Below are 22,416 nucleotides of genomic sequence, written 5' to 3'. Positions count from 1 at the left end.
TTTGTTGTGAATGATTGTTCTGTGCCCTACAATGATCAAGTACTCAATTTCATGCTTGTCTCCATCATAAGGTCCTAGTACAGGTTACAGCAATTTAAAAATAAAATATTAGAAACAGTGTGAAACAAATTACAATCACAAGAATAGAATGGGGTCCTGAAAAGATATCTCAAATGTTAAAAGCCAGGCGAAAGAGGTACGTCTGCAGCATACAACAGAAATCATACAGTAAAGGTGCCAGGTGTACCACTGTAGATAGATAGTTTTATAACAAAGGGGCTGCTGCAGAGAATGCTTTCTCCTGTGCTGCCACTGCTCTCTGAACTTCTAAGGGTGGTGGAACTAACAAATGGGCTCTTTATAGATCTTTTATTGATCAGGTAGCAATCCTTTGCATTTTTTCTTTGAACAGTTAAAATGTTCATGAGCTTTCTGTGACATCACACCAATATAGTTTATGGTACAGAAAGGTTTGGAGATGAGCAACAACTGGTTTTCAGTCACTGCACACATGTAATAGAAATTATGTTTTGTTCTTATTGACAGCTAAACCCTGATGTGAATGTGTTCCAGCGTAAATTTGTCAATGAAGTCCGGAGGTGTGAAGAGATGGACAGGAAACTTAGTATGTCATTGCTTTCTCTTGCATGTGCATAGGCAAATTTTGCTCTCCAGATGGTTTGGGACTACAATTCCCATCATTCCTGACCACTGTTCCTGTTAGCTAGGGATGATGGGAGTTGTAGTCCCAAAACATCTGGAGGGCTGAGTTTGCCTATGCCTGGCATAGGCTGATGGGGCTAAATCAGTCTGGGATCCTTTAAACCTCTCCCCAAATTTCTGTGGCTATGCTAAATAATCCGCAAATTGTACATTGTTGCAGAAATTAGAACAGGATCCAAATCACAAGAATATGATATACAATGTGACATGATAGTTAGCAGCATAACAGATAAAATAGAAGGAAAATAGATTCCAATAGCAGCTAGCAAAAGTATAAGATGTCCTTGTTGTGTGGAAATAAACCCATAAGGTCAAAATTCCTTAGTATAGGACATGTGATTATCTAGTCTTCATGCAATTGTTACTTATTAAGGCATGCTGCATCCATTCTACTATCATGAAATCAGAACAAAAAAATTATATGGTAGTAATCTACTTTCTTTGACCTGTGATTTTTAAACTATCATTTTGTAGATTATTTAAATGAGAAGAGATGTTCATAGTGGAGGTGTTTGTGTGGTCTGGTGGAATGGGGCATCAGACGATCCCTTGCACAAGGGAGGTATGCAGATCCATGAGGCCTTCTCTCACGTATATGATATTACATGCTCTTCTTAAATCATCCCCTCATTACAGTTCTCCCCCTTTTTAGGGTTTGTGGAAAAGGAGATTAAGAAGGCCAACATTCCCATCACAGACACCGGCGAGAATCCAGAGGTGCCATTCCCCCGAGACATGATTGATTTGGAGGTAAATAACACTGTGGCTTGTAAAATCATAGCACCTTGGGGTTTTGCAAGGCTTATTTCTCTTGATACAGGGCTGTGAAAAGTGAAATATTGAGTGGGAAAATCAGATTGCAGAGGAAATAGCTAGAACTGGATGCTGAATAGAGTTTTACAGAAAGGTCTGGGGGAATACCCTGACATATTTTCCTGGTTTGTTAACCATGGTTCAGCCAGAGTTCCTTAGTCCAGACATTAACAAAGAACACTGGTTTAATACTAGCCACGGTCTTTGTTCTGAAGGTGATGCACAATAGGGGATGAGGGAATAAAGTGTTTTGCTCCAGCATTTGTTCATGACTTCATAAGCAATCATTCAAACGACCTTGATGGGAGCCCAGCTTTTATAGTTCTCTAGTTTTCCAATAAAGGGAATCATAAATGCATCAGCCAATGACAGTTTAGTTACTGATTTATATAATTTGTTCAAAGGCATCTCTGGCTGTAAAAGGTAAAAATAATAGTTCTTTAATGTAGAAGATTATCTCTATTATAGCATAGGATTTGAATTTGGCTATAGAGAGATTAAAGGAACTGACAGTTCATACATCGAGGAAAAGATGCGTCTACTACAGCATATTGACAGCTAATAATCAACTCACTTTCATCTTACTTCTCTTTTTTCTGCAGGCAAACTTTGAGAAGATTGAAAATGAGCTCAAAGAGATTAATACCAACCAGGAAGCCCTGAAAAGGAACTTCCTGGAGCTGACGGAATTAAAATTTATACTGCGCAAAACTCAGCAGTTTTTTGATGAGGTCAGAATATCGGATGTTTTTGCTTCTTATGCAGCTGGGCCAGCTCATCACAACCTTCCACTTTTCTTCTTGAGAACGCTTGTTTAAGTTGCAGTTTGGGGCAGCAGTGCCTCCCCTTAATTTCGAGAAACTTCTACAAGTTATTTTCCATCATTCATGCAAACATACGAGCTAGCCACCCCATGGCTTACATTATGTGCAATTGCTAAGTGTTCGTGTCTAGGTAAAATATTTCTCTGACACTTGTCAGAAGGGTGTATAAACCTTTGATCATGTAGAGCCCCTGAAAGATTCCTGGGGGCATGATGGAAAAGGGCTTGGAAAGCAGAGCACCTATCCAGATTTCCAGTTGCTAGGATCAAAGTTTCAGTAATAAGGAAAACTGAATGCTAGGATATTTCCAGCCTCATTTCTGTTAGCTAGACAAGAAAGAAAAGTATGGATGCACAGTGATCTGTCTCCCTCTTTTGAATAGCACAATGTTAGAACAGGTCAACAAGAGGTTTGCACAATCTGAGCCTTACCTAGGTGTCAGGCTGGGAGTCCCTGATGTGTTTCAGACTTGCTGCTCATGCCCTTCAGATTTCTAGGCATCTGGACAGCCAGTTGGCTAGGATTTTTCTAGTCCTGTTAGTCATTTAGGAAGGGTAGTAGAGAAAGTGGCAGAAGTTAAAAAATCTGGATCAGCAACTATTTTTGACACATCATTAAATGAATGTCACTAGCAAATCCAAACAAATGCTTTAGAAAAGTCTGTTCTTCCAGGTGGTGATATGATGGCACTGAACACATTTAGATTTATGTTCCCTAGACTGTAGAGTTATGGACTCCATTAAGAGGCTTTTTGCAACCATGATATGTCATGTTCAACTTGGATAGTTGGAGCCCTGGTAAAGGCCTGAAACCTGTGGTCCAGTAGTGCTACCCTCCCTCTAATTCAACACTCAGAGAAAAATGGATTTGTTAGGTAAAGAAAATGGGATCTTGCTTTCCTTCTTTGAAAAACGACAAGTTTTTTGCTGCCTCTGCTCTTGCTTTGTGGATGATAATGTGGGTGCTTGGGGAATATGATCAATAATGGGTCTAAGCTCCTTGTCTTCAAATGTTGAAAAACAGTTTGTAAGCTGTGGTCGGTTGGGGTGGTGCCTCCTGGACACACACACACACACACACACACACGAGTTGTGCTTTGGGTTTTGCAGCTGCCATCTAAGTGTGGAATTTGGTATTGAATGTGACATTCAGCATCCTGAGAATCTTGGCTTGTGTATATTTTAAACTGAGTGTCTGCCTGTTAAGGGTGCCAAGGTAGGATTGAAGGCAGTGTCTGGTGAAATCTCAGAATGTTGAGAGTAAATTGCACAGGATAAGCAAATATATAAGCAAAAATTTGCTTTTTTCTCAGGAGCATCGATGGCCATAACCTAGCTTAATTACAAATGTGGCCTCTGGTAAAAATTAATTGCTGACCACGGTTATAGGGCCTTTCTAACGTTTCTGATATGATCCTTTGCTGTTAACCATCCACCTAGCACTAAGGCAGGGGGGCTGCATGGACAGCTTGTTCCGTCTGAGGTGCAATGCTCAAATGGTTCTCAAGAAATACTTGAAGCAGCTGGAGCACTTAGAAATGTGACAGCTAGGATTAAGTGGATATATGCTCAACTTCCGCCTTTGAAATAAAAATGAAGTTCCTGACCCTTCACAGTTGTGGAAAAACACTTGAACATGTAGTGTTTGGGGAAGCATCCAATCTTGGTGCAACAAGTGCTGGTTAATTTTACTTTGGCTCGGCAACCTGCATCTATGTGTGTAAATGTTGAGCTTTGTGTGTTGTTTGATGGCCTACTTAAGTATCATACCTGCTGAAGAGCAACCTTATATTGGACTGCACAACACCAGCTACCTGACATTGAGTTTAGGTAAGTTATGTGATGATTTTGATTTTTGCCCTTTACCACAGCTGAGCTTTTTTTGCAGTGCATTGTCCAGCAAATGTTTTTTCCAAGTTTTCCCACTTGGGCATTGCTGGAATTGCAGTTCTTCCAATTGCTTACTTGTACTAAATACATAGCGTAAATGTGAACATTTACAGCAGGATCACATGATGGTGAGCATCTTCATATAAAAGAACAATCCCTTCTAAGCAGCACGCCTGTTTTCTGCATACAGGATATTTTGTGTGGTGGAACATCCCATCACTGGAACTCCACCTGTGGTCTGAAGTGGTACATTCCAGACACAGGTTTGGCCACGTCTTATGCTGCTTAAGAGAGCTAGGCCTTCACAGCTTTTCAGCTTCAAAATCTAAACAGGGTATAATGAATGGTAGTGCTTGCTGAATGGTGCAGTTGCCTCTACAAAGTCTCTTTTTAATGTTTTTAGGATTGGGGACCCATCTGAGCAACTGTTTAGACTAAGCAGGCCACGGTGAATAGTATGTACTGTGTAACTTTCCACTGAAATGTAGTTTCCTCAGAGTCATGAGTTGCTTCATGTTTGTTCTTTGAAAGAGCTTCACATAAATAGATGATGGTCCTGTCAGTGATTCAAATTTAGGCAGCGGTTTTTAAGGTGGCACAACAGAGCTGTTGCTTAATCATCATCTTTTTTTCTAAACCACTGAGAAACTTGCTGCTGCAGTTCAACATTTGAAGACTTTGTAAAACTTTGGGGGAGTTTGTGAAATATTCATAACTTGACAGCAAGAAATGGTTTGCGAGGCAAGTCTTTGATCTGTGGACCCTGAATTCAGCTGTGGGAGCTGCAGGAGGGAAGATGGGGCCCGACAATTAACGAATGGGACCACAATGCCAGCGAAGCCATTTCTTGCCTATGAAAAAGGACGCAATGGTTTTGATTCTGCTAAAATGGTGATTCTTTTCTCGGTCTTCATATTTTTGCTTTGTGAAGAACAGTAAGAACTGGAGAAATATCTCTGGATCTATTAACCATAAGTGCCCCAGAGTAGACTGGAAGAAGACTGGAAAAGTAATGGTTAATGGCATGCAGTTTCCATCTCTTTCCTCTGGTTTCTTTCTTTTCTGTCATCATCTTCAACCCTTAGTTCTCATTCTCCATCTGTCATCTGTTCCTCCTTTTGGTGGTCCCTGCTGCAGTTGTTGCAGACTGAAAACTGTATCTGTGTTTACTCTTGTCATTCACTCTAGGGCTTGTGTGTGTGTGATGTTTTGTATATCCATTGCAGAAAGACCTTGAGCTGCACACCCTGGACAACAGCTAAAGTATTTATAGAGTGCCTCTCATATTAAAAAAAAATACTAAGGTGGTGTAAAAGTAATACGCAAGTACAATAAAACATAAAATGCCATAAAAAGGATGCTCTTGTAGGAAAGCTTTCTGATTGTGCATTTCTTCTTCATGTTGTGGGATGGTTGCTGCTTGTTGGTATGAGAGATGTTGATACAATTCAATCCTCTTTAGCAGGAACTATCACTGGGTCTGAGCTTGGCCCTCCCAAACAACAAACGAAAGCTAAGGCATTGTCATCAAATTGATGGCGGAAGTGGCACAAGGTTTGAAGCAAGTCTCTACCTCCATGCCCCTTGCTGACTTCCATTTTCCCTCCTTCGCATGGGGAGGCTCCCTGTAACATAATTTGAGGACTTGTACAATAGAAATAAACATACTTGCAAATGCAGTTCAAGATCTTTCGCTTTAAAAAAAACCCCAGCCATTTGTGTTCTCCATGTACGTATGTTGGAGGAGCTGTGTTTTATAGAGTATGCTGGCATTTTATTTCCTGCTTTCTTTGTTGCATTCCTTGAACAGTCAGGCAGGGGACTTCAGCATGGTGGTAGGCACAACGAGGGGAGATTTAGGAGGAAGCAAAGAGGCCTTGAAAGCAAATTATCTTTTGTGAAACGGTATCATGAATAGGAGAGTTGAAAATGGAAGAATTAAGGCTAGTTCACCTGATACTGTTTCTGCCAGGATATCATGTGAATCCTGCCTATGCATTTCTTACATGGGACATACCTACACATCTGTTTTGCTACATGCAGAATGAAATAGATAGGGGAAGATATCACCCTAGTCTCTCACTCTAGACTCTTAATGGGCAGAGCTAAGGTGGATAGTACTTCCTCAGGCTGCCCACAGCTGTGACCCATTCAGCTGTCCTCTCCACACCCGGTTCCAGGTACAGCAAGTTTGTTGAGTTTCCCAGGAGGTCCAAACGATGGGGAACAGGGGGTCCCTCCACTCACAGCTCTTTCTTCACTCTCTGTCCTCTCCTCCTTAAAGTATTGTAACTGTGGATTGGATGGGGAACCTGTGGCCCTTCAGATGGTGTTGGACTCTCATCAGCCCAAGTCAGCATGGTCAGTGGGCATGGATGATGAGAGTTGTCATCCAATATCATCAGGAGAGGTCACAAGTTCAACAGTCCTGCTATAGATTGGAGAAGGAATTGGAAGACCAGGGGAGCATATTTCAGCACACTCCCACCTTATTACCCTGTTGCCGAAAGCTTGTGCTTTTTACAATTTCAGGGATATTTTAGGAGCCCCTTTGTGTTCTGAATAGCAAATCAGTCTGCCTGTGCTGCTGGACTGTGGTCTGTACTCATGGCCAGTTGCTTGGTCTGATATGTGTGTCTTCAGATTCTCATGCCCTTCATTTGCAGGAGCCCCTTGCATGCGTGTTGGAAGGTGATGTCTTATTTTAAAGCTACATCTGCTTCTTTTCTCCCAAGTGTTTTCTTTACCGTATGGGCTGTGTCAAGGTGGAAATGATTTTGACTGTTTTGTCATGTTAATGCTGCCTCTGAGGGTGTAGCATCAACATCCTTCCTGAGCTATATCATGAGCGCTTGCGCAAGTTAAGTTTCCATTAAATCATAGCCAGCAGGTTACAGGGGGAAATGATTAAGTCGTGAATTCCAGCTGAAAAGATGAAGAGCTAAAAAGATGTTTTAGGGGAAACAATTCATAAAAGAAATTAAATAATAAACAAATGTGTACATGCATGCTTTGTTTGAAATAAAGCATGCTGGGGGAAAAGGGTGTCAAAATTCCCTTTTGTGGGGTTCACCCAAGGTGCAGAAGTAGCAAGTTATTTGCATTTGGAGGATATAAAATTATCTTGTTCCTCTTCAGATCTTTTTGCAAGGTCAATCTGGTCAAATAAATTGGGGCTGTGTATATTCTGTACAAGCACAGAACTTGGTATAAGACAAGATTATGCTGTAACTTTAAAACCTGGCTTCTTGATCATATTGAAATAAAAAGAAATAACAAAAGCCCTTTTCTAGCCATTATGGCAGAGTATTCTTGGAAGTGTGTGGGCGAACCCTGCTGAAATCTCGGAAGCCAGTGAGGATTGCTAATGAGATTTCTATTATTTGTAGCTGGGTCCTCCATGTTCTTTGCCACGTACAGCTAGCAAAAGCAGAATAAATTGGACAGAGCAATCACATTTCATAATAAATCATTCATAATAGGATATTACGATGATTTGCCTAAGTTCTGATTCAGCTTGCAGAATTCTGGTTCAAATTTTTAGGCCCTGGTGTTGGGTATAAGCACCCTAAAATCCACATATTTCTAAAAGCGATCTTAAATCTTTTTTAGTATTTAAACTTTTGTATGTTTTAAAGTAGGGTTTAAATTTTTATTGACTTTACTGTTTCATCTTTCATAAACTGCTTTGAGGTTTCTTTTTTCCAATCAAGCAGTATATACATTTTATTAAATAAGTAAGTAAATAAAGCAAAGGTTTAGACCCCTCTGGTCATGAAACTAGGCAGGAAAAATACATAGGAAATGCCTGCTGAAATCACAGAAAATGGAATAGGGGCTGGGAGGCTTTCCAGGACTGAGCTTCAGTGCCCTACATAACTTTTGCTATTCCCCATTAGTAACAGAAGCAGAATAAATTACAGTATAAGTAGGTAGGCGCTATAGTTTGCTTAATCATAACCCACTGACACCTAACTTTGTTTAGTGTAGAACATGGTTTGCTTTATGGCAGAATTTTAATATTTTGTTATCTTTTCCCTAAGGTTCATAGTATACATAGCCCAGTGTATATAGCAGTGTTTCCCAAACTTGAGTCTCCAGTTGGACTACAATTCCCATCATCCCCAACCACTGGTCCAGCTAGGTAGGGTGATGGGAATTGTAGTCCAACAAGAGCTGGAGACCCAAGTTTGAGGAAGCTGGTATATACCATCCAGTTCTTGGCCAAGACAACCTCTTGCCTTTCTTCCAACTTCTATGTACATGTTTGCCTCTCTCTATAGAGCCTGGAGCATCTTTGCTGAGGCTGATAGCATGCACTAGAGTACAGAGCAGCTGCATAGTGGTTGCATGGTGGCATTTAAAGGGGGGGGAGGGGAGACTCCCTTTTCAAAACTCTGCAGAGGCTTGAATGAGGGATTGCCCGTTTCCCACCATATTTCTTTGGAGCTTAACTTGCAGTTTTTATGCCCAGCTTGGAAGGTCTGTGTTTCGCAAGCATCATGTCGCTCTCCCTCTGTTGGCTTTGTGGAGATGCCTTGCTCACCTTTTCTTCACATCCTCCTAGAGCCTTCTCTTCTTTCATTTTTTCCTCCTTTGGTATTTCTTTGCTTCTCTCCATCCATCTCCTGGTTCCTCATCCCCCTGCATGCCACTAACTAGTTTCATTAGATGTTAATTGATTTGTGAATTCAGGCTGAATTGCATCATCAGCAGATGGCGGATCCCGACCTGTTGGAGGAGTCTTCGTCTCTGCTGGAGCCGAGTGAACTGGGAAGAGGAACCCCGCTACGGTTAGGGTATGTGCAACTTTCACTTTTCAGCAGCATCGGTTGTGTTCTGTAGGATCTCTTCTGCGCATCAGTCATGATTGGTTAAGGCCGTAGGACTTGGGTTTGCATTCTTCCATACTATTCTTGATTCCTTGGAGGAGAGCAAGCTATTTCTTGGTGTTCATATTATTTAGCTGAATCTGAATTAAGTTGCTCAGTATTAGATCTGATTGAACAGGATGCATCTCGTGCCAGATTGTTGACAGAAAAGCAGTTAACTGACAGCAGTTCCACTTTTATGTTTTTGGAAATGTAAAGAACCGAATAAATATTGGCCCCAGGCTGTGCAGATAATATAGAATTTCTGTAGCTTATCAGTTTTCACTCTATCTCCTTGTAGTGCTGCTTTGATATTTGGATAGCCTTGACAGCTGCTATGGATGCCTTTTATGTGCACCAACAATTGATAAACAGAGTTCTAGATTTACACAATAGTGGATTTTGTTCAGATTCTGAAAGGCTGACATGGAAATAATGATTTTCAGTTAAAGATCTACTAAATTTGTCCTCCTCTTAGCATGCAAAATTCAGGCAAAATGACAATCCTATGTGTTTTTCTGTCTGCATGAATTTTGTTCAGCTTCCATTCTCATGTTTGATTTCATGTAGTATTGTACTTGATACTCACTTGTTTTATTTTCTGTGGTGCATCTTAGTTTTTTTATATAATTGCTTAATCATTGTTAAATGGACCATTTTAACAAATAGTGTCCTGCAGCAAATTTCCACCTCTTTGAGAATGTAACTTCTTTAGGTCTTATTTCTATAACATTTGCTAATTTTTGCCTCATCTCAGATTTTAATGCCAATCACGCTTTGAACTAACTATCTAGAACCCATAATGGTTTGAGGTTCCGAACGTACAGCAGGTATACTATGTGGTGTGTAGAGTGCTTGGCTGCTTTTGTTTTTCCTTTGTCTCAACACTCAGTGCCATAAGATTATGCCTCTCTCCTTGGTGTAGCAGTCTTTGGGAATAGACTGTGACCTATAGCTGGTCAATTCAGACACCACATCGCATATCATGATTCACAAATCCACCTCAAAGCACGGTTCCTCATCCTGTTTTGCTGGTCAATTATGAAACAAGGGTTGCCAGTTTATATGTCATGCCAAACCATAGTTCTGCTTCCTTAGCCACAGTGTGTCAAGCCTTTTTATAGGCACAGCACAAAAGAGCAAAAGTGGCTTCATAATCATAATCATAATAATGCTCCCAACAGAATATTAAAAATAGAATCAAACATTAAAAACTTTCCAAAACAGGGCTGCCTTCAGATGTTTTCTAAAAGTCAGGTAGTTCTTAATGCTGGAAGAAACAGAGTTTGAATCCTACCTCCTTCTTTTTTTTTTTTTTACTAAAATTGCATAGACGGTGATTGTTTCCCTTTCACATTCACCAAACCGTTCATGTTGGGTCCCTCTCTTGCTTTCTGTTGCCTTTACAGTATCTGTCTGTGTGTCTTCCAGGCCCTGCACTGAACAGAAAATTGCCGAATGCATATTAATTTCTTTTATTTTTGTGTGACTTCCATTGTGTTCAGATTTGTGGCTGGTGTGATCAATCGTGAGCGGATCCCTACCTTTGAGCGGATGCTGTGGAGGGTGTGTCGTGGAAATGTCTTCTTGCGTCAGGCTGAAATTGAAAATCCGCTGGAGGACCCTGTGACGGTATAAGGACTGCTTTTGCAGCCGCAGGCTGCTGTGGGTTGTCGAGATGAAAGCTTGCAGCCTAACTTCTTACAGTGTGTTCTTCTTAACAAAAGCTTGACTTCTGTTGTGGATCAGGGGGAAATCATATTTTAATTGGATCTGAAATACAACTTCCTGCTTGCTTTGAAGCCATTTGATAATGCCCTCATTATGTGGAGGTGTAGGATCGTGAAATTTTAAAAGTGGTCTTTTCTTTTGACAGCTTAACAATTCACTTATAGAAGTTACCTTTTATCTCAGTACCCTCAAATACATCCTCAAAAGAGTTTTATGTCAATATCCTTAAAAAGATATTCTCAGTTTAAGTTTTGACTATGTATGGTTTTAGTCCACTAAAGAAGAACATTAAGCTAGATGAATGAGCTCAAAAACCAAATGCTCTCTAAATATTGGATAGACTTGATTTAAGTACATGTTTGCTATGTCGGTGTGCTATAATAATTAAATTTGTCACATGTTTTAAAATGTAAACAAAACGGATCCTGAAACACACTGTTAAATGACACAGATGGATCTGTTTTTGTTAACTTAAACAACTAACAGTATCAACAGGGTTAGTAGTGAGGACAAATAATGGTACCCAGCCAGGTGGGCGGGGTAGAAATAAAAAATTAATTATTATTATTATTATACGAGGTAGTAAGTTGTATGGAGCTTGAGTACTGCTAGCTACTCTAGGGGTTACCCTAAGTCTTGGGAAATGCTTCCAGGCAGGCTTGACTCTTGGGTGTCTTGTTTGAGAAACCAAACACCAGTTACAATGAAGGTGAAATTAGGATTTGTGAAAAGTTCAGATGGGTGCGTGAGAGGCAGAAAAGAGGTCTCTCTTCCCTCCACAACACAGTCCCTAGTCAAGGTTTATTTTGTTCCTACCACCTGTCTACTAATGTCCAAGATAAGCAAATCTTTTCATTTTCCCTTCATTTGCATGTCTGTATATGCTGCAGGAATCAGCTGTTTGTGGGGTGGGATATATATTTTTAAAGCACAGTCCCAGCTTAGGATTCAGAATGTCTTTGTCTTAGAGAAGGCAGTCGGAATCATAGCAATCAGCTGCCTTCATCCTTAGCAGAGGAAAGTGTAACGGACAACAAGGTTGCACCCACCCAATGCCCCTATTCTCATCAAGGCTGCACAAAAGTTTCCTAATGGAGGTAGCCCGGTGTCTTGTTCTTGAACAAATGCAGGAAGGGGGGAAGTCGCTATCTGAGCCCAGCCAGCTGCCTGAAGAATGCACTGCTGGCCTCCCCGGAGAGTTCAAGGGTTTGGACTCTAAAGTCCACCGCATACATCAGTTCCTTTCCATTCACTCCTTTTCCTTCTGCTTGTTTACTGCAGATCACATCCTTGTTCAGCTGCTAGGCTTATTTGCCTGGGTTCTCTGGTTACATTGCAATTCCTCTTTATACCAGCCAAACTTAATTAGATAGGGTTATTAATCTCTGCTTCTCCTCCTCCCCTGCCCCCTCAATTATTCTGCAAAAGCACAATGAGGTTACTCGATAGCCTCTCCCTGGAACATGTATGGGAGCTTGCAGGGTCTGAGGTGGAACTGGATACATTTTGAAAGGCTCCCTAATGGTACAGATGTTGGCAGGCTGCTGGGTGTGTGTGTGTAGTTGAGACCCAGGAAATGGCTCCATATTAGCCTAACCCCAGAAGCTTATTCCGCTGTTTAATGGCTTCTCCCTGCGTTGGTTCCCCCCCCTCTCTTCTAGGGGGACTATGTGCACAAGTCGGTGTTCATTATTTTCTTCCAAGGTGACCAGCTGAAAAACCGAGTCAAGAAGATCTGTGAAGGGTAAGCAAGTTGGAAATACGGGAGGTTCTTGGAGTTCAAGCAGCTCATTCCAAATTCATGGAGAGCTGGCTTTCAAGTGGTGAGCACTCCATCATATTAGCTGTGTTGTCACTTTGTCACTGAGCAGACTGTGTGTCTTTCAGATTCCGGGCTTCTCTCTACCCCTGTCCAGAAACTCCACAGGAAAGGAAGGAAATGGCTGCTGGAGTCAACACCAGGATCGATGACCTTCAGATGGTATGAATGATGCGGGGGTGGGGAATGATCAGTTTTCCCCCCTTGGTGCTCCTCCTGAGCTCTGAATTGTTCTCTGTTGTGGTTGGTTTGCTACCCTCAGGGAAGTTTATCTTCAATTATATACTCTAATAGGGGGTGTGGTGTTCATTGATCTAAGTGGACAGATAATTTGGCTGTGAAAGCTAATTGCCAGGTGTCCCTAGAATCAGGTGTTGGTTCTGGTCCAAACCCACTCCCTCCTAAGGCTATAACTATTTTCTTAATTAAGTATTTTTAGGCCATATCTCAGGGTAGACACCCTCACAAGGCTGCTTACAATGGTAAACAATAATTAAAATAGATAAAATAAAAACAACTATTTAAGGAGCTCCAGGTAATAGTATACATGATTCAAAATAATTTCAATTTCAGCACTGTAATACCACCAACAGGAAAAAATCAAGGTGGTATAGATAGTTTTTAAAAATCCTGCATAAAAGCGTTAATACCTATCTTAGTGGGTAAAAAATGCATAGAGGTGAATAGCCACTGAAAATGCTATTGTGTTCCTGCCCAACCTACTTGATCTCAATACACAGGCAAGATCATGTGGATGAAGAAGGTCCTTTAGGTAACCTGGTCCCAATACTTTCCCAGTGTACCTTGTGACACCTGACTAAGCTTCCCTGAATGAGACATCCTTTATTTCAATCTGCTTCCCTGGCTGGGTATGCAACTTTGGTAGCCTTTGTAGACTATCTCCTCCTGGGAATTGGCAGGGCGAATTTCTACTTGCTGATTCTCTTAGACCTTGGAGGTTTTTGGCACTGTAAGCTACCACATCTCATTACTTGATTTGGAGCTTCTAGTGGGCGTTCAATGCCAGCCTTGAGTTGCTTTTGGTTTCTCTGGATGATTTCAGAAAGTAACCTTCGAAGAATGCCAAGCCATCTGCTTACTGGGTATTTTGCATTCAGGGGCTGCATTTGTCTCTAGCCATTAACTCTACTGGCTAGCTTCTTGGCCCAATTCAAGGAGCTAACTTAACCTGAGATATCCTAGTCTTGCGGAGTCCCTCTTCTGCCTCGACATATTTTTCTTTAGCAAAGGCCCTACTGAAGATCCTGACATAGTACGTACTGGCATAGTACGTTGGGCTCACCATTGCCCTGAGGCAATGGGCTGCACTTCTTGTGGAGGTAACAAATGCAGCTCTGTTTAGCCCCCTGTAAAGCACTAATTGTGGTCATTTGTTGGTTTTTGGGTACTGTCAGAAGTTGGCCTTGCTATAGCTTCCAGAGTGGTTATATTGTTTTAGTCTTTTTAATAGACTTATTGTGTCTATATGGTCATTTTTCAGATGTAAAGTTTTGAAGCAATCTGATCTTTTTCACAAGAAATCTGCCAAAGTTAAGAAACTCCCCACGCAGTCTCTCTCCCCGCCCCCCATACTGCATTTTTTCTACCAAATGCCAGCAGAGGTGGGGCAGGGGTGAACATTCTCTTACTGGGAATGCAAGCAATTTGTTCTTTTGGCATACTCGGCAGGGATGCTGTGGAATATGTAGCATATGTAACTGCAACAACATGGTTGGAATTGCAGAGCTCGTGAGCAGGGGTGGTCCTGTCCACCCCCATTTTTCAGTCTGCCTCACCACTGCGTAGTTATCATTCCCTCCCTCTGCCTTCAGCTAAACATCTTGTTGTTCTTGGGCTGGAAGGGATTTCTGGGATTGTACCATGGAGGCATGGACATGGTTGTCTGCTGTACAACAAAAAACATCTGGGGGAGGCGGGGGGGGGAGATATAAAGTTTGTAGCCTGTATGGCTGCAAAAATAGGATCTGAAAATATGTGAAGTCTCAAGCTGGAGTGGGTTAAGTAAAATTTCCATAGATGATAGGGTAGAGAATGATGAATGCCCCATTTGAGTCTCATCTTTCCTTGGTTAATCGAAAGCAGAATAAACATTGCATGTTAAGACTATGGGTAATTGCATTTATTTTAATTGGAGCACGTAATTCCCTGTTCTCTGGATGCAAAATCCGTAGTATGCACAACTACAGTCTTTGTTCCAGGCTTCCTGTATCTTCGGTTACAGCAGAATTCTCAGAATTAGACAGTGTTGGAATGCAGTTCAGCATCTCTTGAGCCTGGCCTTATGTGACACGGTCCCTCTTCCCCTTCAGGTGCTGAACCAAACCGAGGATCACCGACAGAGGGTCCTGCAGGCTGCTGCCAAGAACGTCCGTGTCTGGTTCATAAAGGTGCGCAAGATGAAGGCCATCTACCACACCCTGAACCTCTGCAACATTGATGTGACCCAGAAATGTCTCATTGCCGAAGTCTGGTGTCCCGTTGCTGATCTTGACTCCATCCAGTTCGCTCTCAGGCGGGGCACGGTAAGTACAACTCATACCACTCTGGCTCTACTGCTATGTCCTGAAAACACTGCTGGTGCACACTTCCAGTGAAAGCATCTTTATAGGCAAAACATGGGGGGAATCCCATTGGTCTTGGAAGCAAAATCTGCTGCTTTCCCCAAAAGACTTTTGGTTTTTGGATACAGGTGTCCTGAGTCGAAACAGGACTGCAGAATAGCCGTGGCTAGTTTCGTGTGTGGACACAAAGTACTGCTCTGGCCTTGACAAACGTGCTTCTTCTCCAACCCTGATATTTGTGTGGGTATTTCAGTGGCAATCTATTTCTTCCCCTTTTTGTCTCCACCCTCTAAATGGGAGAAGAGCACAGTGCACTCATTTGAAATCTGTCTGACTTTGAAAACAAATTCGGCCTTTGGCCCAGATTCCTCACTTCTTTCTGAAGGGAAGAGACTCGCCTAGAATTTTTAGCCTATAACAAAAATACACCCACAGCTTGGAATTCCCTTTCTGACTCTGTAGCGTTAGGACAACTGAATTCTTCTAGTTCTGGGCTCATTTGGATGGTGACGAGTAGATCTTTTCCACTGAGTTTTAAAAGCTCGTCTGACGCGCTGTTTGTTTTCACATAATGCACAAGACATTTTAATACATGCACACCTTCCTGCCTTAAGGCACTTGGGAGAGGGACCGGAATACATTAATTGATTTGCTGTTAGAGGCTCAGGAGCTAATCCAATGCGATCTCTCTTGCCTTCGGAAACATGCCTGATCATGTAATTTGCATCCGTCGGAAACAAAATGCAGCTGTGCAGGGAGCCTGCAGAGTGGCAACCTACAAGAGCTTTCTTAACGATTAGGAATAGTGTTGATAAGTTGATCTTGGTTTCTGCTCCACAACAAGCTAATCTCTCTAACCTCCAGTGTGTTTGTGTGTAACAGGAGCACAGCGGATCCACTGTCCCCTCCATCCTGAATAGGATGCAGACCAACCAGACGCCACCCACATACAACAAGACAAACAAGTTCACCGCTGGGTTTCAGAACATCGTAGATGCCTATGGCATTGGAACCTATCGTGAGATCAATCCAGGTAATGGCGTCTGGCCTACTAAAAGCAGCCTTTCCTTCTAGCACCTGATAAATTGTTGAAGAAGCTTGATCTGTTTGTTCTCTCTGGCTTGTGCATCTGCATAACCCTATGTGGAGAGGAACTGATGTTGCTTGGGGTGGGGGAGGGTTGACTCTTAGCAAATATGACTGCAGCATAGATCTCTTCACCACCACCACCACCACCACCCTCAGAAACTAAACAGATTTATGAACATAGTGAACCAAATCCATATAGAACTAAGGAAGCCAAGGAGGCATGTGTCTGGAGGGGAGGCCGCCTCAAACCCCATGTAAACTGCTTCTCAGCTTCCTTCAGAGGGAGAATGGGAAGTATAATGAATAATAAAAAAGACACAAAACTTTACGGCATTTTAAGGTATGCTTGTCAATCTTCTTGAGGCATGTGTAGAATGTGATTAATAAATTAATAAATAAAATAGAAAGGGAGGTATCAGCAGGCTCATGGGAAAGTCGAGATTTGTAAAAGTAGGAAAAATATTTAGGGGATCCCCCTACCCCACAAAAAACATCCCACAGTTAATTAAGGGCTGAGCATGCACAATAGGTACATAATGCCGGCTGGCAGGGTAGAACTGAGAATTGGAAAAGGATGTGGATGGCTGGAACCCTGAATAGGAACACTTCACACTGCAGTATTTTGTTGTAGCTCTCACTTGCCATGTCTAACATTCATTGTTAAATGACATCTCCATGAATTTAGTAAATCCTTTCTTGGGGAAAATAGGCAGTTGTGCTAGTTCATACAGGATACATTAGCATTTGAAAAATAATTAGGTTTGAAATACATTGTCTTATCCCAAGCTAGTTAATTTCCCTTACCTCAGAAGCAGAATTGCTCCTTTGCTAGCTTAACACAGCATCTCCTTCATGAAAACTAAGCAACATCCGTAGAGCAGAAGGACAAGGGTTGGGGGGGGTGGGTTTGGTCAGAGAGAAAGAAGGCTCTGTTAGAGAGGGATCTGAGCACCGAGAAGGGGAAATGAGTGAGCTGATATGTCGGCTTACTTTTTAATCCAATTTAAATGAGTGTGAAGCTCATTTCCTTACACAAGGACTTCTGTGAAATATTGTAAAGCTGGGTGAGTGGTGGCTTTTTTCTTCAGGGCAGCATAGGCTTGTGAAAGAGAGAACGTCTAGTCTTCCAAGTCAGTTGCGCAGAGTTCAGCAGAATGGCCAAGTAGCATCCTACAGCCCTGAGTGGTATGAAAAGAAGACATAGTAGTAGCCTGAGCAGAACAACTGTACTAAGGCTATTTAGTTAGGTGCATATAGCAGTCTACTACGCAGCATAATATTATCCACTTTGATATATCTAAAGATATGGCTGATATTTGCCCAGATTTCAAGTATTCATTGCGTTTGCCGCCCAAACAAATTGCCAGTGAGACAGTGGATTTTCAGAATGCGCTAAGCCAGCTCATATAAGGAGTCCATAGGGCTAGCCGTCCAGAACTGGTCCTGGGATGGCTGCCTCTCCCAAGAGATGGGCTGCGTTGTCCATCATGCACTTACCTTCACTTGCATCCCCCCCAGCTCCATACACTATCATCACCTTCCCGTTCCTGTTTGCTGTGATGTTTGGGGATGTTGGCCACGGAATTCTCATGACGCTGTTTGGTGTGTGGATGGTGATCCGGGAGAGCCGTATCCTGTCACAGAAGAGCGACAACGAGGTATTGACAGCAACCCCCCCCCCCAAAAAAAATTGGGACAGGTTGTGGGGTTGGGAATGAAAGCGAAAGTGAAAGATCAGTCTCCAGCTCCTTGTGAAGTATTTGATTCAATCTTCAATATGAAGAATTCATTGTAATCTAGAGAATAGCAAGAATTAGTGAGGTCCTTTCCTGGCAGAGTTGCGACTTTTGCAGCCTTTAATAAGCGTCCAGAGAAAAGCTTCGCATGCTGCCATAAGGCTAGTAAGCTTTGAGAGGTACGAGAATTTGGTCTGGAGAATGGCAGGGGTGCAAATAAGCTTCACTTAATTTAGTCACAACTACTGGGAACTTGTTTGGCATTCAAATTTGAAGAAGAAAGCTTTGCACTTTCTGGGTTTTTTTGTCTCCTTTCCCTGGGCAGAGCAGGCAGGCGTTTTCAGTAAGTCTCTGTCCGTCTGGATCAGACCTGTGGCCCTTCAAGCCCTGGAATAAGGTGGACAGAGATTTCCCTTGTCTTTGGTCACAGTGTCCTTCTCTGAGGGGTGACAGTGATGGGGAGACAACAATGTCTTGATTATGCAACTTGTATTTTTTATCTCTCTCTCTCTCCCCGCCCCACCGCCTCCGCCCCCAAATTCTCCTCCTCTTGTTTACTGGCCAGATGTTCAGCACCATTTTCTGCGGCCGCTACATCATTCTCCTGATGGGTTCTTTCTCCGTTTATACCGGCCTGATCTATAACGACTGCTTCTCAAAGTCTCTCAATATGTTTGGCTCATCCTGGAGCGTCCGGCCAATGTTCCTGAAATCCAACTGGACGTAAGTTGATGAGATGCTCACAAAGGCACAAGGAAGGCCTGTGAAATGCTCACTGTGAGCAGTGTGCTAATGCGGGAGGGGTGGGTGGGAAGAGGAGGACATGGCAGGGATGCAGCAGCACCTCCTGTGTGACTAGCGCATTCTCTGTGTGGAACTAAAGAACCAGAGCTGTTTCCCACCCCGCCTCCCCTGCCCCCCAGCTGTGCCAAAGATGCACTCCACTATAGTGCCTGTGTTGTACTCCTCCAGTCATTCTTTGTTTATAGCTTTCTGCTCTCTTGCCCACAGAGAAGATCTTCTCAAGGAATATCCTAGCCTTCAGCTAAATCCTGCCATTGAGGGTGTCTTCGGCGGGGCATACCCCTTTGGCATAGATCCGGTAAGAGCACCTCCTTGCAGCTACTGTTCACGTGTAGAGTTGTTTGTTTCTTGAACAGCAAGTGTTGATAAGGGTGGTAGAGTTCTGAACTGTGCCACTTCCTCTTAAGTCTCTTTTTGGGCAGCCACCGTGTAAAGAACTCCCTGCATACTGTAAGCTTAGTAAACCAGGGAGGAGGCTGTGCTGAACTGTTCCCCTTCTGATGTTGCTTTATGAAGGGAAGTTTTGAAGTAGGAGAGTATTTTTTAAAAAGACTGAAGCACTAAATTCCTGAATTACTCTAGTACCTCTTTCTATAGAACAGCTCTGTCTCACAAATTAAGTACATAGAAAGCTGCATCATGCAGAGACAGACCATTGGTCAGTCTATATTAGTACTGCCTACACTGACTGGCAGCAGCTCTCCAGGGTTTCAGGCAGGAATTTCCCCTAGCCTTACCTAGAGAAGCTGCGGGTTGAGAACCTGGGACCTTCTGCATGAAAGGCAGATTCACTAGAGTCAAATGTGGCATGTTACTGCTGTGGAACGGAAATGCCCTTGAAGTTACTCACCCCTAAAGTGCAACTTGTGTAGTCTTGACATCAGGGAATATTAGTGGGCAGTAAGGTTGAGACCAAAGTTCACAGTGGGGACAGGCAGGCCTTCAATTATGTGAAGAACACAGGGGAGGGAGATCCACCCAGATCCTTGGAGTATCCTTTACACTCAAAGCCTTTCACAGAAACTGTCTTAAAGTTGTTCCTGTAGCCATGACCACACGGTTAACATTTTTAAAAATAAAAGACACACCACGTCATGCTTGGTCTCAAGGATGCTTTATAAAGTAAAAGAAATGTTCCTTCGGAGAGCAGATTATTTTGGGTGTTACTGAGGATATTATGGGTCTGGGTGTACTTAGCTGTTTCACTGTTTGTCCTCTTCCTTGGTTCTGAACACACTTGGGTCTTTGCACTTTGCACTAGATCTGGAATATCGCCACCAACAAGCTGACCTTCCTCAACTCCTTCAAGATGAAGATGTCTGTCATTCTGGGCATCATCCACATGCTCTTTGGCGTCTCTCTCAGTCTGCTCAATCACATGTGAGTGTGCTCATTTTAGTTTAGTAGTCAGTAGACAGGCTGAGAAGATGCAGGACCATAGAAAGCTGCCTTATACTGAGCCCAGACCTTTGGTGTACCTAGCACAGTATGGTCTGCACTGACTGGCAGCAGCTCTCCAGGGTTGGAGACATATCTCTTGTATCCGTTGATTGAAGGCAGGGTCTTAAATTCCTTCTTTGCATATCTTCTAGCTACTTTAAGAAACCTCTGAACATCTACCTCGGGTTTATCCCTGAAATAGTCTTCATGACGTCGCTGTTTGGCTATCTGGTCATCCTCATTTTCTATAAGTGGACAGCCTACGATGCTAAGAACTCCATGGATGCACCAAGTCTTCTCATCCACTTCATCAACATGTTTCTCTTCTCCTATGATCCCAAAGAAAAGATGCTTTATAGGGGACAGGTAGGTGGTTTGGTGAGGGCAAGAGCTGTTTTGCAGAAAGCAGCGCCTTCCTTGTTCTGGCTTTAAGTGTGTGTGTGGGGGAATCTACTGCTGAGCTGGGAGGGGCAAGAATCCTAGAATTGGAAAGGATCCTGAGGATCATCTAGTTTAACCCCCTTCAGTGCAGAAATATGCAGCTGGGGGATCGAAATATGCATATGGGGATCGAACCTGCAACCTTGACATTTCAGCAAGAACTACTCCTTTGCAAACCACATGAAAACATGCAGAAGCTCCCATTTGTTGTGAGGTTTGTGCAGGAGCACACACATCTGTACCTGCTAGCATTCATGCAATTATTTAGAATATGAGTTTTGATTTAAGAGCAAATTTCTAGACCCTATGGCAACAGGGAAGTGTGGGCAAGTTCTCCTGAAAGAATATGAAAGGGTTCTTCATTCAAACGCAGGCAGGAGGGCTTAGGGAACTGGATGTGCTTGCCTGTTGGTGATAATCTCACTCGCTCATCTCTGTTCCCCACAGAAAGGGCTCCAGTGCTTCCTGGTTGTGGTAGCATTGCTGTGCGTGCCGTGGATGCTGGTTGCCAAACCTCTGGTCCTTCGCCAGCAGTACTTGCGAAGAAAGCACTTGGTGGGTGAATCTGTTTTTCCCTCTTTCCTTTGTAGGTCTTATTTGTTCAGATACTAGAGGCTTAGTCTGGATTTCTGCGACGGAGATCTGCATCCAGATGGAGCTCTGTTAGCACTTCAGTCCTAAGCATACTTTCTTAGAATGAAAACGTACTGGAATCATTGCGACTTACTTTCAGGTTTAGGATTGCAGTTTAAATCCTGCTTGCAGGCAGAGGCACAGCTGTAATTTAGCGAACAGGCAGCATCTCTCATGACCACTGGTCGCTTTCTGGATCCATCCGAAATCCTGGTTCATATGCATGCATTTGCCACCCATGGCTGGGATCCACAGAGCTGCTTTAAGTGTTCCCCAACCCACTGGGATTTTTTTTAAAAGACCCTTTCTTTTGACCAGCCGGCCCCTATTCACAAAAGAGGCTTTTGAATCTCCCATTTGGTTTCAGAAGAGATTTGCCCATGTAGAGTGAGACGTTGCTGCTCAAGGGAGCATGAGCTCAAGCAGCCACTTGGGAGTGCAGAACTGGTGTGGTTCTGCTGGAGGAAAATAGCCTTCCATCAGCAGAGACATTCAGAATGGTTTAGTCCTAAAACCTGTCATGCAGGCTGGTGACGTTAAGCTTTTAAGGACACCAACCTGCTGCTGTGATTCTCCAGAGACGTGGCGGCTGTGGTGTTCTTGTGGCAAGCTGTTAAAGATGCAACAGCCCTTCACATTGCAGCTCGGTTAAAGACGCTCCCTCTTCCTTCTCTGACCATCTCATCTCCCCATGACCCCTCCATTCGTCTCCCTTCTTTTCTCTTTGTTTTTCTCCTCCTTTTCCCCTTTTCTTTCCTTCCATTCGCTATCAGGAAGGGCAGCCCGTGGAACCCCCTGTCAGCCCAGCCCAGAGTCCGCAGGCAGTAGAGGCAGCGGCGGCTGCAACAGTGAGTGGATTAAAAGATGCCAAAAGGATGCACATGGCGAGAACGGGAGGTGCCCAGGGGCCTTGGAAAGTATCTGCCCTGAGGAGGAGGAACGGCACAGCGGCCCTTTCCTCGGAAAGATACGTTCCAAGAGATCTCATCCTTTCCAAACCCTACACCCACGTGCTCAGGGG

The 22,416-nt window shown here is 43.1% G+C and overlaps 1 protein-coding gene across 10 annotated transcripts in view; it reads left to right on the top strand.

Moving 5' to 3' along the window:
* ATP6V0A1 (ATPase H+ transporting V0 subunit a1) overlaps positions 1-22,416 on the top strand; it is a 42,198-nt gene that overhangs the window by 2,927 nt on the left and 16,855 nt on the right. For 5 of the 10 annotated variants that reach the window (XM_081885170.1, XM_081885173.1, XM_081885168.1 and 2 more), the window contains exons 3-18: positions 547-625; positions 1,376-1,473; positions 2,139-2,267; positions 8,945-9,048; positions 10,626-10,752; positions 12,513-12,595; positions 12,739-12,832; positions 15,001-15,213; positions 16,135-16,285; positions 17,860-17,999; positions 18,643-18,800; positions 19,089-19,179; positions 20,143-20,261; positions 20,474-20,687; positions 21,210-21,317; positions 22,169-22,243. In XM_081885170.1, coding sequence (XP_081741296.1) covers positions 547-625; positions 1,376-1,473; positions 2,139-2,267; positions 8,945-9,048; positions 10,626-10,752; positions 12,513-12,595; positions 12,739-12,832; positions 15,001-15,213; positions 16,135-16,285; positions 17,860-17,999; positions 18,643-18,800; positions 19,089-19,179; positions 20,143-20,261; positions 20,474-20,687; positions 21,210-21,317; positions 22,169-22,243 — 1,983 coding nt within the window. The remainder of the gene's footprint in view (positions 1-546; positions 626-1,375; positions 1,474-2,138; positions 2,268-8,944; positions 9,049-10,625; positions 10,753-12,512; positions 12,596-12,738; positions 12,833-15,000; positions 15,214-16,134; positions 16,286-17,859; positions 18,000-18,642; positions 18,801-19,088; positions 19,180-20,142; positions 20,262-20,473; positions 20,688-21,209; positions 21,318-22,168; positions 22,244-22,416) is intronic. The other 5 variants (XM_081885169.1, XM_081885177.1, XM_081885176.1 and 2 more) reach the window with 3 other exon arrangements.

The sequence above is a fragment of the Podarcis melisellensis genome (assembly GCF_964234715.1).
Source record: "Podarcis melisellensis genome assembly, chromosome: 13".
Lineage (NCBI taxonomy): Eukaryota > Metazoa > Chordata > Lepidosauria > Squamata > Lacertidae > Podarcis > Podarcis melisellensis.
Note: the sequence above shows the minus strand (reverse complement) of the source record. Positions and strands in the feature narration are given on the sequence as shown.